General features: G+C 39.4%; 4 protein-coding genes and 1 long non-coding RNA gene across 7 annotated transcripts in view; 2 read left to right on the top strand and 3 right to left on the bottom strand.

Moving 5' to 3' along the window:
* Positions 1–15,278, bottom strand: part of LOC126378477 (aldo-keto reductase AKR2E4-like) — a 305,847-nt gene that overhangs the window by 5,997 nt on the left and 284,572 nt on the right. The gene's annotated exons all lie outside the window — the stretch shown is intronic.
* LOC126378393 (uncharacterized) overlaps positions 1–15,278 on the bottom strand; it is a 263,924-nt gene that overhangs the window by 141,283 nt on the left and 107,363 nt on the right. The gene's annotated exons all lie outside the window — the stretch shown is intronic.
* On the top strand, positions 1,026–3,434 carry LOC126378574 (uncharacterized). The gene is made up of 4 exons (XR_007568097.1): positions 1,026–2,060; positions 2,142–2,353; positions 2,626–3,204; positions 3,309–3,434. It is a non-coding gene; the product is annotated as an uncharacterized LOC126378574 (long non-coding RNA).
* Positions 5,524–12,706, bottom strand: LOC126378504 (uncharacterized). Its single transcript, XM_050026915.1, has 5 exons — positions 12,594–12,706; positions 8,671–8,799; positions 8,136–8,345; positions 7,060–7,185; positions 5,524–5,976 (listed from the first exon to the last, which is right to left on the bottom strand). Exons 1-5 carry the CDS (start codon positions 12,661–12,663, stop codon positions 5,801–5,803), a joined length of 711 nt encoding a protein of 236 aa, XP_049882872.1. The 5' UTR covers positions 12,664–12,706; the 3' UTR covers positions 5,524–5,800.
* The window catches only part of LOC126378389 (uncharacterized), a 32,110-nt gene continuing 29,819 nt past the window's right edge, over positions 12,988–15,278 (top strand). The window contains exon 1 of one of the 2 annotated variants that reach the window (XM_050026712.1): positions 12,988–13,334. In XM_050026712.1, the coding sequence (XP_049882669.1) occupies positions 13,290–13,334 (45 nt within the window). In that variant the 5' untranslated portion in view covers positions 12,988–13,289. The remainder of the gene's footprint in view (positions 13,335–15,278) is intronic. The other variant, XM_050026714.1, reaches the window with a different exon arrangement.

Genomic DNA, 15,278 nt, shown 5'->3' with positions numbered 1-15,278 from the left:
GTTTCAAAAAGGTTTGTTAAATTTTACGTTATCTACGCATCTAGATTTTATATGAAAAAATAAGTGTATGCGTATAAACGTATATTTACTTTTTCTTAATAATTAACTTCACTCAATTTGTTAAATAAATAAATTTAATATATTTTCCGTTCCAGTCGACTGCGTGCGACAGAACGTAAAATTAACGTGTCATTACACGCAGTTTTAAACTTTATATATTTGAAATGTATTTGTTAAATATGTAAAATGGAACGTAAAGTAAAATGTTGCTAGTTAAATATCATCTCCCTTTTATTGGGTACTGTCTCATCAAATATTTCAAGTTCAGTGATGCATGCTTTGATAAAGTAATAAATATTAAAATCACAATAAAAGAAGAAAACAAATAATTCACATTATAATAGTGGTCTTATGACTTTTCCATTAAAATCCACCAACGTGATTATAAGGTCCCGCGTCTCGTGCCACGTACTCTAAATGGGGAAATTAAGTAATACATTTAGCAACCCCAAAATGGCTGCAACCAGTTATTGAACAAGTGCGCATCAAAGTTTCTCTTGTAAATAAATTACGATAATTTAATAATAAGCTTAACGTAATTATCAAAGTTATGAAATAAATTGCTGAAGTAGGAACGGCGAACCTGTGGCATGGAGTGAAATAATGTCGGCACATCGGGAACAATTTATTTGATGCATTTACAAAGTTTTACAACATTATCATGAAAGTAAATTGTTTGGCATCAACATGCAAAAGCAAAAGTCATTTTTATATATTTTTTAATTAAAAAGTTTATGTGGATTCCCTCGTTTTGTTTGATAGTCAATATTTTACTTTCTTCTACCTTCGCGCGACATTTGTTCTGTGTGTTTATTTACGATAAAACCAACAAATCGTGTTAAGTGTTTCTACATTCGTCGTCGTACCTACAGTGAGTATTTTTACTTCTATTTAATACTTGTTTGAACATTTATTTTCTGTTGACAAGCACTTGAAATAACCCTATTAAGTACTTAAGGCATACATCAAGGTTTTTTCCTCTTAAAACCTTTTATTCCTAAGAGTTATAATGGGAAATTGTTACTGTAATTTTTGACTTTGCGTAATTCAAAGTTGTGTAATTTGGAAAGCGCATTATGTGTTAGTAAATAGTTATGGTCTACTTACTGCTACATTAGTATTCCCTTCACTATTTCAGCCTTTTAAATCCATACACATAATAAGTACAAGAATAATGCCTACTGGTAATTATGTTTTAATGTTTTTATAAGTCATTTGTGTGTTTCTAAGAATACCTTCTTACAATCTTCAACACTTGAGCTCATTCTATAAATAGACAACTAGTACTTAAGACTTTCAACCACTTAGGCCCGTATTTATAAACCGATCTCAATACCGCTCTCAAGAGCGATATCAACTGAGTCACTCTCAAGATGTAAACAGCGTCTTAAGTGCGACGTTAATTAATAGACGAATATTGAGCGCGTATCACATGATATCGATCTCAAGTTCAGGATCTCAAGTAAACGTCCTAATTGAGTGAACTATAGACCGAACGAATCAACGTTTCGTTCCTGCTTTAAAAAAATATTTCGGTTTAGGGCTTCAAACATATTAAAAATTGTTCAATTCTTTACTAAAATGTTAAAATTATTATAATTCAAACGTAGGTTATTTAAATTTATTATAAAAACGGTCATTTAACGTTTTAAAAATAATTTGTTATGATTTCAAAACGCAATGTGTAGTGAAAACAAAACGCAACAAACATCATTCTCAAAAAAAAAGACGCGTCCTTCGCAACCACTTGTTTTGTTTTTGTATAGTTTAGACTTTAGTTATCAATAATAAACGTAAAGTAATTACTGTCCATAACGATGTCAACAATTAAGAAGCATATTTTTACTCCCCTCGAGAAGAAAACTTTTTTGGATATATTGAAAAGATACTCCTCGGTGATAGAGAATAAGGATACCGATGGCGCTTCATTACGCGCAAAAAATGAAGCTTGGGATATTGTAACCAGAGAATACAACGCAAGCCCTCATGCTACCAATCAGGTAAACAAAGTTATTTAACCTTTGGTGCGCGATTTCCTCTCGCTTTTTGCTAGTTTTTTATAATTGCATCCTTGATTTTAGGTTACAAATAAACAACTTAGGAGATTGTGGATGAACCTCAAGCAGCGGCAAAGGGAAGCACTGACAAAAGAACGTCAACATCGGCTAGCTACTGGAGGAGGGCCTGCAACCAGCTGTAACCAGTGATGCAGTTGTAGACCCAGATGTGTCTGAGGTGGCCCCTGCTCTAATAGTTGGTATCGATGATGCTGTTGACTCTGATACAATTCCAGGTAAGTAATTTTCTTCTAATATAGCATCACGCCTATATCGCCGAAGGGGTAGGCAGAAGTATATAGTAAATACAAAATCACTACTTGCCAGCTATGTTTAAGTCTGAGGGGTGAGCCTATGGCCAATGGTCTAGAGCCAGAGCTGGGATTCAAACCTGGCAGTATGTTGTAAGCCACACATTCTCCAAAAACAGCTATCATCAATTCTATCATTTTTAAATATGTAAATTAGATCTTTTTTATATTTCTCTGTTTAAATTACTTTGTTCCAGTAACCGCTGACCTTGCCGTCCAAGAAGTAAATATGGACTTGCAGCCCGTCTCTTGTCTTCCCCCAACTTCTTCCCAAATACCATCCACCAGTGCATTTTCTTCATCACCATTCCCATGCGCTGTTGTTACACAAGCACCACTTGCCCTTGCCCCAACCCGGACAACATTGACACCACCTCCACCTGGAGTAGGTCCACTACTGTCTCTCACTACAACCACTCCACCACCAGCTCTCCCTACAACCACTCCACCACCACCTCTCCCTACATCCACTCCACCACCACCACCTCTTACTGCTTCCACTCCACCACCACCTCTTCCTACATCCACTCCACCACCACGTCTTCCTACCCCACCTCCACGTTTTCCTACTCCACCTCTTATTAACCCATCAAATACAGCTACCCAAACTTTTCAAAGGCATAAAAGTTCTATTCTGGATAAGGAATATAAAGACAGACAGAGACGGGCTAATGAGATTCATGAGTTGGAGGTTTTATTGTTAAGAGAAAGAATAAGAGAAGCAAAGGCGAGAGCAGACCTCGCAGAACTTCAACTGCAGCAGCAGTGTTCGTCAGGTACATCAGTATTATCTACTTGCTCATCATACTATTTTAAAAACTAGTATAGCTTTGTTAAGTCCTGGGATAATTAATAACACTTTTCATCTAATTTGTTTCAGATACTGCAACTGATGCCTGAAGAGGGGATGTGGCATAATATAATAAATGGAATATTGTTAATTTATTAAATAAAAGCATATAAGTCAATATATAAAATATGTTTTATTAAATAATTTCAAATACTATTCAATCACAAAGCACTGCTCATAAAGATTATTGGTAATAATTTTCAACAATTGAATTTCTAATTAAAAATCCAGTGCTAGTGCTTGGTATTAAACTATCTGTTTCTTCTTGTTCATCATTCTGATTCTCATCAAAAACCATGACATCATTTAAAATTAATGACAAGTTGTGTAATACCGCACATGATACAATTATTTGAGAAACAGTTGACAGTTTGTTACCTAGACCTCTAGATAAACAGGGAAACCTCCGCTTCCAAATGCCGAATGTTCTTTCCACAACATTTCTGGTTTTTATTTGAGCTCTATTGTACCGTACTGAGGGAGCATCTTCGGGGGCAGGTCTTATAGGTGTGAGAACAAAAGGTAGTGTAGGATACCCATTGTCTCCGACAAGTCTTCCATTTAAAATACCCTGCGTGTATTTTATGTAAACTGATGACATTTGAAATATCCTAGAATCGTGCATGCTGCCTGCCCATCTGGCTACTATGTCTAATATTTCCCTGCGGGGCCCTGCAACAACCTGGACATTAATAGAAAAATCTGATTTCCTATTTCTAAAGACTTCATGGTGCTGGCACCCTGGTGTTGATACAATTTTAACATGGGTACAGTCAATAGCTCCATCGATCCCGGGAAGTCCAGGCCACTGTCCATGTCTACCCATCTCTTTAAACAATTCTCTGTTTCTGTTAGCCTCTGCTCCTCGGGGAAACTTTATGTAGTGTGTATGCAATTGAGCTAGCAACTTTGAAACCTTCGTAATAATATTTGAGGCGGTAGGCTGTGATATGTGCAGTAAGTCTCCACAGACTATCTGAAAAGGCAAGGTTTGTGTAAGTCATTTATGTAAAATTAAATTACTACCTATTACTAACTTATTCCTGTCCTGGACACAGGCTTTCTTTCATTTACTCGTTCAGAAGGATATGGTGCATTGCTCTACTGTATTCAGACCTCAAGATGTTCAGATACATAGTAATTTCGGTGTTCATTGTGCTGTCACTTACACTTTTTAAAGACAAAAGTAGAATAATTAGTATTGAATAAATTCTAGCTTACCTGAAATGACGCTGTAGCATAAAATCTCAGAGTTAATAAAACTGCTATTTCCGGAGCAATCGGTAGACCTCTGTTGTCCTGTTTTTCGGTAACGATGTTATAAACAATACAGATTCTTGGCAGAATCTGTATCTTTTCTGGAACCGATCCGCTCGCATTTCAAAGGGATTTTCGGCGTCCCTGATATAAACTTTTGGCAAACGATACGCATCTTGCCATAACAAATCGTCGTAATGATCTAAATCGTCGTAATAATTGATTTCTTGTAAAATATTTTCTAATTCCATTATCGCGAGATCACAAAACCCGCACTCAAGTCACGGTTTGACGGCACTCAGCAAACACGATCTTAAGTAACATCTTGAGAGCACTCTTGAGAGCCGAGTTTCGTTTATTAATACGGCGTCACTCAGTTGATATCGTAACCCTAAACGCGCACTTAAGTTCCGTTTATTAATAAGGACGTCATCTTAAGAGCTCACTCAAGATAGATCTCAGAGATAAGAGCGGTTTATAAATACGGGCCTTAGACTGGCACTGTTGTTTATTATTGCTAGATTTGAAGGCATAAGTTTTTTTTTTAATTTTTATATAAATTATTTATGTTTATAGTTTTTTAAGCTTTTACACATATAAAATGCAAATTTGTTTTAATGAAAATGATTACCTACTTACCAAATAAAAAGTCAATTAATTAAAAAAATAAATAATATTTTATAAAATAAAATTAAAACCTATTTTTTTATCTTAGGAATATCAGCAGGGTTGTATTACTTGATTGTCCAAAAAAGTAAGATGATTCCGTGTTTCGGAGGGCACGTTAAGTAGTTAAAAACATCTCCGACAACTCGCAGTGGAGCAACGTGGTGGAGTATGCTCCATACCTTCTCCGGTGGATTGAAGGGAGGCCTGTGCCCAGCAGTGGGACGTATATAAGCTGATCATGTATGTATATGCGATCGTTGGAGGCACGTAATGAAGAATATATACGATAGGGCAGGGAGTGATAATAATTATTTTGGTGTATCTTTTTTCTATTTATTTAAGAAGCTTTTACAAGATGTTAAATATCATCCCAAATCCCATACAAAAGTTTTCCTAAAATGATGTTAACGCCATCTCTGGATCTCATAATGTTGGAACTAAATTTACTCTATTACATATTAATACATGATTAATGACAAAAACAAAAAATAAAACAAAAGGTACAAAAGGTGGACTTATCTCTAAAAGAGAGCCCCGGATGGAACTAACTGGAAAACTCCCCGTTAATTTGGTGTTATGCGTATGTTATTGTCAAATCAATGCACATTTAAGGTAAAAGGTTCGCCATTGAAGGCATAGCTGTTGTATCGACTGTCTAGCTGCCAAGCTTGGCAGTATATGACGCTGCCATTATCGGATTCCGTCAAATTGTGCCCCTTCCACCGGTATCCTCCCGCTTGGTAACCGACATAGACCTGCCTTTCTATGTGACCTGTGAAGAATATTAGATTACATAAATGCTTTCATCATCAATAATTTAAGAGCCACGCTCTTGTCTGTGTAGCATTCTCCATGCTACTTTTTTAGGGAAAAATGGGCAGTAAGTAAGTAAAATCTTTATTTCCTCTACAAAAACACATGGATACATAAATACATACAAAAATACAATATTTGTAGAGGCTGGAGCCTAAACTAGGATACCCTGTGTTTTAGGACTCCAGGCTTCCACGTCCAGAAAGTCATGGGCAAGAGAAAATTACAAAATAGAAAAGAAGTGTGTATGTGTGTGTGCGTGTGCTGTGCGTGTGTGTGGTGGTTTCCTTCTTGCCTTCCGCCCTGCGGTACTAAGTCTGACGCGAGTGGACAGTCGGGTGATCAGCCTGCAATGTCCTAAACAAACTAGGGATCCAAATGTTTTTTGTGATATGTCTTCACCGGGATTCGAACCCGGAACCTCCGGATGGTGAGTCCAACGCTCATCGTCGTCGTCTTGAGGGTGTTAAAAGCATAGATTTACTACTACCGTAGATTGAACGTCAGCGCTCAGAAAGTGGTGAGTTACTGTTAATATACCGACGTTGACAGTACGTTACCTCAGTGCGCGATTAGGCGCCGAACTGGCAACACGGGGAAGTGCGTGCCAAAAACTTGCAAAAATAGAAGCTCAAAGCGAAAAAAGGGTGGAATATCATATTTCTAATAAGTAATGACATTGTGCATTTTATCATAGTATTAACATTTTAATTTTCGCAGTAAAACCCACCAAAATTATTATTTTGCATTCATCATCATCATCATCAGCCCATTAACGTCCCCACTGCTGGGGCACGGGCCTTCCCTATGGATGGATAGGGAGATCGGGCCTTAAACCATCGCGCGGGCCCAGTGCGGATTGATGGTTATTAACGACTGCTAGTGCAGCCGGGACCAACGGCTTAACGTGTCTCCCGAAGCACGGAGGAGCTCGAGATGAAAACTTTTTTTTTTTGTGGTCACCCATCCTATGACCGGCCTTTGCGAAAGTTGCTTAACTTCAACAATCGCAGACCGGGCGCATTAAAAGAAGTAGGCTCACCCTGCCGCTGTCGTATGTCGATCACCGGGTACCGCATGTTCTCAGCTGTGCACGTATACTCGACGTAGTCACCAGCTTTATAGGAACTGGCTGCTGGCCGCACGCTCAACGTTAATTTCTCTTTACCTGAAAGACAACATATTAAACGTTGTACCGGGTGAGAGCCTTCAGCGCTCCCCATTTGTCCGGCCAAGTAGTTAATGCCATCTGCGGCAAACCTACAATAAGTCACGTCAAAAAAAAAAACCAGCCACGCTCTTGTCGGTGTAGAATTCTCCATGCTACTGTTTTAGGGAAAATAGGGCAGTGGTTTCCCTCTTGCCTTCCGCGCCGCAGTACTCTGAAGCGAGTAAGATGGCGCCCAGAGTAGTCTATTTCAAAGCCGTACTAGGAGTAAAAGTTACTGCTGCCCTCTGTTCAGTTTCTTTTCTTGTTTGGGTTGTGAGGTGGATTACCAACCTCATCAACCCTGGTGTCAGGGTTACTATTGAGCCGCCAAAGACCCCCTGACATGACTCATGTAACGACTACTTACATCAGTAAGTAGTAACCGGGACCAACGGATTCCGAAGCACGGATCATCTTACTTTCGGACAATCAGGTGATCAGCCTGTAATGTCCTAACCAAACTATGGATCACAAAGTTTTCACAATTTTTATTATGTATCCGTGGGCAAGGGTTCTATGTTATCTATTTACTTGTTCTGTACACCCTGTACTTCTCACCTAAGGGCACCGCTCATATCAGAGATTTCTTGAACGCACCCCTAGAAGCGTCTTAGGAGCCGCACGCGCCGCAGTCAGCGCATTTTGCGGCAAAATGCGAGTCGTGCGCCGCGGATGGGTGCGTGACGTCGCATAGTTGGGGATGTTCATTAAAAAGGTTAAGTTCGATGTACTCTGAGCCGTGCGTGTATGATACGATTGATGAATGTGGAGGAAGCAAGAGGTTTGTCAGGATCGAGGCAAATGGAATTCCATAGTTGCTTACCCCAGTGGGAAATGGGCGTGGGTTTATGTATGTTTATTGCACACCCAAACAGGTACAAGGAAAAACTAAAAAGTATTGTACTCACTTTTTTTTTCTATGGCTTGTGATCCCCCTTCGACCTGTATAGGTATCTTATCCGAAAATGCATAGAATGTGTTCAACTGTCCTGGTCTATCCGGTCTTTTCCTAAAGAACGAGGCTGCACAGAAGACCTCTGTACCATGGTCTGAAGACTGAATTGTCTTCCGCCAAACCAGTCCGTTATGACCCGCTATCATTCTGCGTTCTACTGAGCCTGAAAAAAAAAGAAAAACGTTGTTGCAGCTAGAGTGGTAAATAAAACCATTTAATAATTCTCGTGAAAAAATCCGAAAAACGTCCGATTAAATTTGAATTTAGAACATTGACATTAATAATTAAAGACTTTTTGATTACCTATACACATTGTAAAATGACATTTATTTATTTAAATTATTTTATGATTTTCGAATTTCGAATTTGGATATTAAATTGCAAGTCGCAATCCATGAATCCTTGGCGAAGAAATGATTGATTTGATTCACATAGATTTATGAACGGTTTTTTTTGTTTTTTCGTCTATGTAACCTTATTTCTCTTACCTCGTGCCTGCTTCCAAACGATGGTAGATTCTGGCCTGAATAAGTCGTGAGCAGTACAATTATACTCCACGACGTCGCCAACCCTCATCGGATTCGTTGCATTCGTGGTGACGTCAAACGTTACTGGAGCTGGAACAGAAAAAAAAAACACTTTTGTCTGGCCAAGTAGTGAATGGAAACCATAGAATAAACCATCATCATCTTCAATTTCAGAGCCACGCTCTTGTCGGTGCAGCATTTTCATGCAGCATAGAATAAATCAGGGTACCCAAAACTATTATCATCATCACAGGTCACTTACCTAACCTGAAAATTGCCAGAGGGCAACACTGACTTTCAACCCTCACCTATTATCGGACAGAGTACTGCGGGGCGGAAGGTAAGAGGGAAACCACTGCTGGCATCCCTAACATCTCCCTAGAGATGATGATGTTGCAGAATAATCGATTCTATCTATCTATCTACTCAGCCTGTATCCACCCACTGCTAGGTATTAGGCCTCCTCTCTTTCACGCCATCCTTTCCCGTGCTGTGCAAGTTTCATCCATTGCTTTCCGGCATACCACCGAAATCTTCCATCGTGTGGGTTGTGAGTTGGATTGCTAACTCCATCAACCCTGGTGTCAGGGTTACTATTGAGCCGCCAAAGGCCCCTGACATGGCTCACGTACTGACTACTTACTACCGGAATAATCAATTGGAATTGGAATAATCGATTATGGACCCCTAAATAATCTAAACATCGATATGGCTGTAATCGATTTTGTAAATACTATTTATTGGTTCTTAGCCTATTGAGGTTACATTCTTTGGCCTTTATTATTATTATTAGCCTGTATGATCCCACTGCTGGGCAAAGGCCTCCCCCATGTCTTTCCAAGTATCCCGGTTCTGTGCGAGCTCTATCCAGTCTTTTCGATAACCGTCGAGATCATCGCGCCATCGTTTCCGGGGTCTACCACGTCTACGGTGTCTGTCCTGTGGTACCCAGTGCGTGATGATCTTTGCCCATCGTTCCGGATGCATGCGGCATACGTGTCCAGCCCAGTCTCACTTTAGCCTGGCGGTCTTCCTGCCAACATCAGCTATACCGGTTTTTGAGCGCAGCACAATGTTTAGTGTGTGTGTGTGTTGTGTATGTGTGGCCTTTATTGACCTGAAAAAACTATGATGAAGATGCTCTCATCAAGCATCTCAATTGGACTTATGAAGCGATCAGATTGAGGCCACGGCCAGTTGAGGAAACCATTGTCAGTACAATCAACTGGACGCCAAATGTAATGGTGCATATGTCGTGGCCAGATTCCCTAAAAAATAGCATGGAGAATGCTACACTGACAAGAGTGTGGCTTTTAAATTATTGATGATTATTATTGAGGAGCTCGGTGGCGCAGCGGTAAACGCGCTCGGTCTGCGATTGTTGAAGTTAAGCAACTTTCGCAAAGGACCGGCCTTTGCGATAGGATGGGTGACCACAAAAAAAAAAGTTTTCATCTCGAGCTCCTCCGTGCTTCGGAAGGCACGTTAAGCCGTTGGTCCCGGCTGCATTAGCAGTCGTTAATAACTACCAATCGCGTGGTGGTTTAAGGCCCGATCTCCCTATCCATTCATAGGGAAGGCCCGTGACCCAGCAGTGGGGACGTTAATGGGCTGATGATGATGATTATTATTGCGTATGGCAGACAAAAATAAAATATCCTGCGTGGATCATATATCCAGCTGAAGTTCCCCTAACCAAGTCTGCCGCATCCGGCACAGAATGCAGTTCGGCTATGCCACCTGGCAACCGGTGGAGAGGGCACTCGTTCACTATGTGAGATATGGTTTGATCCGGGTGACCACATTCACAGTGTGGCGACTCCTTTAAGCCCCATTTATGTAGGTGATGGTTTGACTTTCCATGGTTGGTTTTACACCGGTTCAGTCGGGTCCAGATTTTTCGCTTGAATAATACTAACGTCAAAAAAAAGTGTTTAGTGATGATACTAAAGTCGTGTATTACATTAATCACACTTCGTACCCGTTCGTTAGGGGTCTAGGGTGGCATCGACGATGAAGGGAAGCCAGTTGGAAACAATCTATCAGTTTCTATATCGGGTCACGTACTGCAGATGGACTATCGTAGATGCATAAACACAACGCCTATAGTTTCTAATGTGGTGGGCAGAGCGACGTTCCCAAAAAGTATACAGATGGTACTGTATACTTTATGGTAATGATTAGCCATTTTTCCCATTGCTCGGGTAGGTACGTAATTATACAAAAATATAGTGTAATAGCAGAGGCGTATATAAATAATTGTTGCTTGATACTTGAATAAGATATGTAAAGAATTATATTATTATTATTAATATTTTATTTTTACTCATATGTATCATTGTATGTATATATCTATAGTATGTGTATAATATATAAAATGTGTCTATTGTTTTATTTTACGTATCTGCGCGCTACACTGCAGCTGTACAAATGTACCATATCCTTTGCCGAAGGTTGTCTGGAAGAGATCGCTCTTAGCGATAAGGCCGCCTTTGCCCACCTTAGAATAAGTTTATCCTGTAAATGTTTTGTGAATTTGTGTGCAATAAAGTGTTTTTATTATTATTATTATTAATTATGTTGCTACCTATATTGCTTCTTATTTTGATCAGAACAATAATGGGTGGAAGATGTAATTGTGCCTGGGTGTAATCATCATCATCATCATCAGCCCATTAGCGTCCCCACTGCTGGGGCACGGGCCTTCCTTATGGATGGATAGGGAGATCGGGCCTTAAACCACCACGCGATTGGTAGTTATTAAGGACTGCTAATGCAGCCGGGACCAACGGCTTAACGTGCCTTCCGAAGCACGGAGGAGCTCGAGATGAAAACTTTCTTGTTTTTTTTTTGTGGTCACCCATCCTATGACCGGCCTTTGCGAAAGTTACTTAACTTCAACAATCGCAGACCGAGCGCGTTAACCGCTGCGCCACCGAGCTCCTCAGCCTGGGTGTAATAACAAGGGTCATTCATACCCAAAAACGAAGATAAAAGAAGCATTATGTCTGTTATCCGTGAAATTAGAAAGTTAAACGAAGGTAACATGTACTGTACAGCGCCATCTACTTATATTGTTTTTAGGGAGCGTGGCCTGGAAACTCCATCACTCATCCACCACTTTAATTTAACCTTTAGTCGTTGTTCGGACCACGAACAAAATATAAAAATATCTATGGTTTTGTGACTATTAAAAAGGTATAGTCATAGACAAAAAGAACACTTCCTTCTTGGCATCAAAAATGGATGCATAATCAATATCTTCTTGTGTTAAAAAAATATCTAAAACAATACTAAAAATATATTATGGTGATTTATAAAATAATAATAATAAAAGTGTAAAATGTGTGAATAAGTTAAAGAAAACAATAAACTTTAAAATATTCCTTTATGTGGTCGTTTAATTACCAGCACACCACTCAACCATCACATCTAGAACGCCACAGTCGTTTAGGAGTAAGGGCTCCCACACATAAACACGATACGATGTCGCGTCGGACAACGATGAGCATCGTAAAATAACACGACATCGTAACGTGCCACGCACGGCGATATGCCGTTGATACAGCGGGGGCGATGTTAGTTCATTCCAAAAAATGGAACGCACTAGACGCATTCTGCTACTGATGTTAATAAGAAGATGAAGAAAGAAAAGACAAGACAAAGACAAGATACTGGATCCACCCATTTCATCATCGGTCATCTTTGAATTTCTAATAACAACTGAGAAGGATTGCATCGTGAGTTTCTAACGTCACGACGTCGTATCGTGTTCATGTGTGGGAGCCCAAAGAGAGCTTGGGCGGTTTGTCTGTCTCGCTCGCACGCGCGATGTAAAGCGGCACACGATGCTGACATATACTTTTAATTAAAAAAAAACTTACGAATAGGGTTCTCCCAAGTACCAACGTACAAACAATATAAACACAAATTAGTTAAAACTACTGCGACCATCTTGAAATACGTGCACAAACTAACTACATTCCATTGGACCAGGGACTTGTTATCTATCAATATTAGAAATGCGAAAGTAACTGTCTGTCTGTTACTCTTTCGCGGTTAAACCGCTGAACCGATTTCGATGAAATTGTACATAACACGGCATCACACTTGTATTTCCCTACTGCTAGGGAGTGGAATTGTTTGCCGTCTTCTGTGTTTTCGAATGCATTATAACCCGGGTGCTTTCAAGGCCAGAGTGAACAGGCACCTTCTGGGCGAGCTCGCTCAGTCTGGAGCCAAGAGCAAACCCATCAAAGGTAAAAAAAAAATCAATACAACAATAAAACATAACAACAACAACAACAATTATCTATGATCCAAACATGAATTCAAACTTATGACGTTACGGATACAATACAGTCACGAGCAATATAATGTACCCACTTTAGGACTGTCGCACTGACATATTTGACATTTAGCGAGACTTACAGTTCAATTTGTCAAAAAAGTTAATGTGACATGGTACCAAAGTGTATATATATTAATGCTCGTTACCGTACAATGTCAGACTCAGAGAACAGGATAGTTTTTATCGCGGAAATCATCTCTTGCGGGGATGAAAAGGGGAGTGGAAAAACATGCATCGTGCGATAACCGAAGTACACGCGGACGAAGACGCCAGCGTAAGTCTAGTAATTTATAATTACTAATAAGTATGATAGTAGGTACTTCATAAATTACAGTAATTATTATAATAGTAATTATTATCATTCGCACAGTTATATCACTTCGAATTTAATAAGAGGTAGGTACACCGTTTTCGCCGGACAATTAATTATACGCAAATATTCATTACCTAATTTTTTGGATTGCCAACCAACTTTTCGCGTAAAAATGGTTGACATGAGTTTTATTTCCCAACTAAATTGATTAATAATTTAACATAGCAACGCTCACTCCTCGCCAGCTATGTTTAAGTCCCATGTAATGGGGTGCAACCCTATTAACCGGGCATAAATCCTGGAAATCACATGATATCAATTATCAATCATGATTTTCCTAGTATTATTCCGTTTTTCACGGGGTCTAGTTATTCAGAACAAATCTGGAGTCGATTTTATTCCCCCACTGCATTTTATCACATTTTTAGCCAGGACAAACATGGCCGTAGAAAAAAAAAAAACCCGAGACACAATGATAGAAAGCCAGAATTATAGGGAAAGCATAAGCTTTCATTGCATATAAGTCTCATCAGTGGAGGTTCTTGGACCAACTTTCATACAAATTTTAATGTGCCCATTGTCATTTGCTATATTCTGTTTGTTCTGCTCACCCTGGCAGGCGGCAGACGTGAGGTATCTGCATCATTTGTTTTTTTTAAAAAAAGAACAATATTAACGCAGTTTCATATGGCAACTGAAAATATTACCACATGAGTCATAAAACAAAGGTCCAGTTACGAACAGTTTGTTTATATTGAACAGTGCTCCTATTGATAACCTCAGAGTGTCGCGCGCGTTGAGTCATTAGCCAATAATTGGCTCCTTGACAGTTTTCGAATAGGTATTTTAAAAATTAGTTACCAACGCTCATTTTATACCTCTTAAATGTTGTAACGGCCGTGGTACAGTAGTTTGAGCGTTGGACTCGCGATCCGGAGGTCCCGGGTTCAAATCCCCGGTGGGGACATAAAAAAATCCCTGTGATCCCTAGTTTGGTTCGAATATTACAGGCTGATCACCGGATTGGATTTGGATCAAGGAATGGAATGGGCTGCCGGCATCGGTGTTTCTTGTATCTTATAACCTGGGGTCCTTTAAATCACGGGTGAATAGGCATTTTCTGGGTAAGCTCGTTCCAACGTCGATCTCTTCTTGTGGAAGAACGAAGTCAAGAGCAAACCCATCCTAATTAAAAAAAAAATGTCCGAATGTAAGATGATCCGTGCTTCGGAAGGCACGTGTTGGTCCCGGTTACTAACTGATGTAAGTAAGTAGTCGTTACATGAGCCTTGACAGGGGCGTTTGGCGACTCAATAGTAATCCTAACACCAGGGTTGATGCAGTTGGTAATCCACCTCACTACCCACACGATAGAAGATAGAATGTTTTATTTCTCGAAAAAACTTTATGTAATAAAGTATATTATATGTACACCTACATTCTATTTTAAGTAATTTGGTAATATTTAATCTATGTACGAATATTAACGTATATTTATGAAACACGACGTTCGTGCCTCACACAACAGGGTCCACATAATACCAGCGTCGTGGTTCACGCCGCGACTTGTGCTGAGTGAGGCCCTTTTATCTCAGGGCGTCCACCACCACCTTATGATCATTGTAATGAACATCCTTCTATGCTTTTTGTAATTGTTTTGTAAAAAAAATAAGTGATGTTATTGTCTTGTCTTTGTGTGTGGCGTCCTTTTATAATAAACAATTTCTATTCTATTCTATTTAATAGAAAAAAAAAACATATATTTCTTCATTAATATCTTTCCCGCCAAAACGGTTGGTCACGTGACATTTTGCCCAGTGACGTCATATTGTTAGAGGGTAAGACATTTAAAAAACGTCTAAAAAATTGGCTAGTTGATATGGAATTTTATGACTTGAATGAATA

The sequence above is a fragment of the Pectinophora gossypiella genome, chromosome 26, assembly GCF_024362695.1.
Source record: "Pectinophora gossypiella chromosome 26, ilPecGoss1.1, whole genome shotgun sequence".
NCBI classification, from domain to species: Eukaryota; Metazoa; Arthropoda; class Insecta; order Lepidoptera; family Gelechiidae; genus Pectinophora; species Pectinophora gossypiella.
Note: the sequence above shows the minus strand (reverse complement) of the source record. Positions and strands in the feature narration are given on the sequence as shown.

Bases quoted from the DNA above. Each gene is read 5' to 3' on its own strand.
- LOC126378504 (XM_050026915.1), bottom strand. From the start codon at position 12,663: ATGGTCGCAGTAGTTTTAACTAATTTGTGTTTATATTGTTTGTACGTT. The intron at 8,800-12,593 runs GTAAGTTTTTTT...TTTCTGTTCCAG, and splicing joins TACTTGGGAGAACCCTATTC to CTCCAGTAACGTTTGACGTC. The intron at 5,977-7,059 runs GTGAGCCTACTT...TATTCTTCACAG, and splicing joins CGACATACGACAGCGGCAGG to GTCACATAGAAAGGCAGGTC.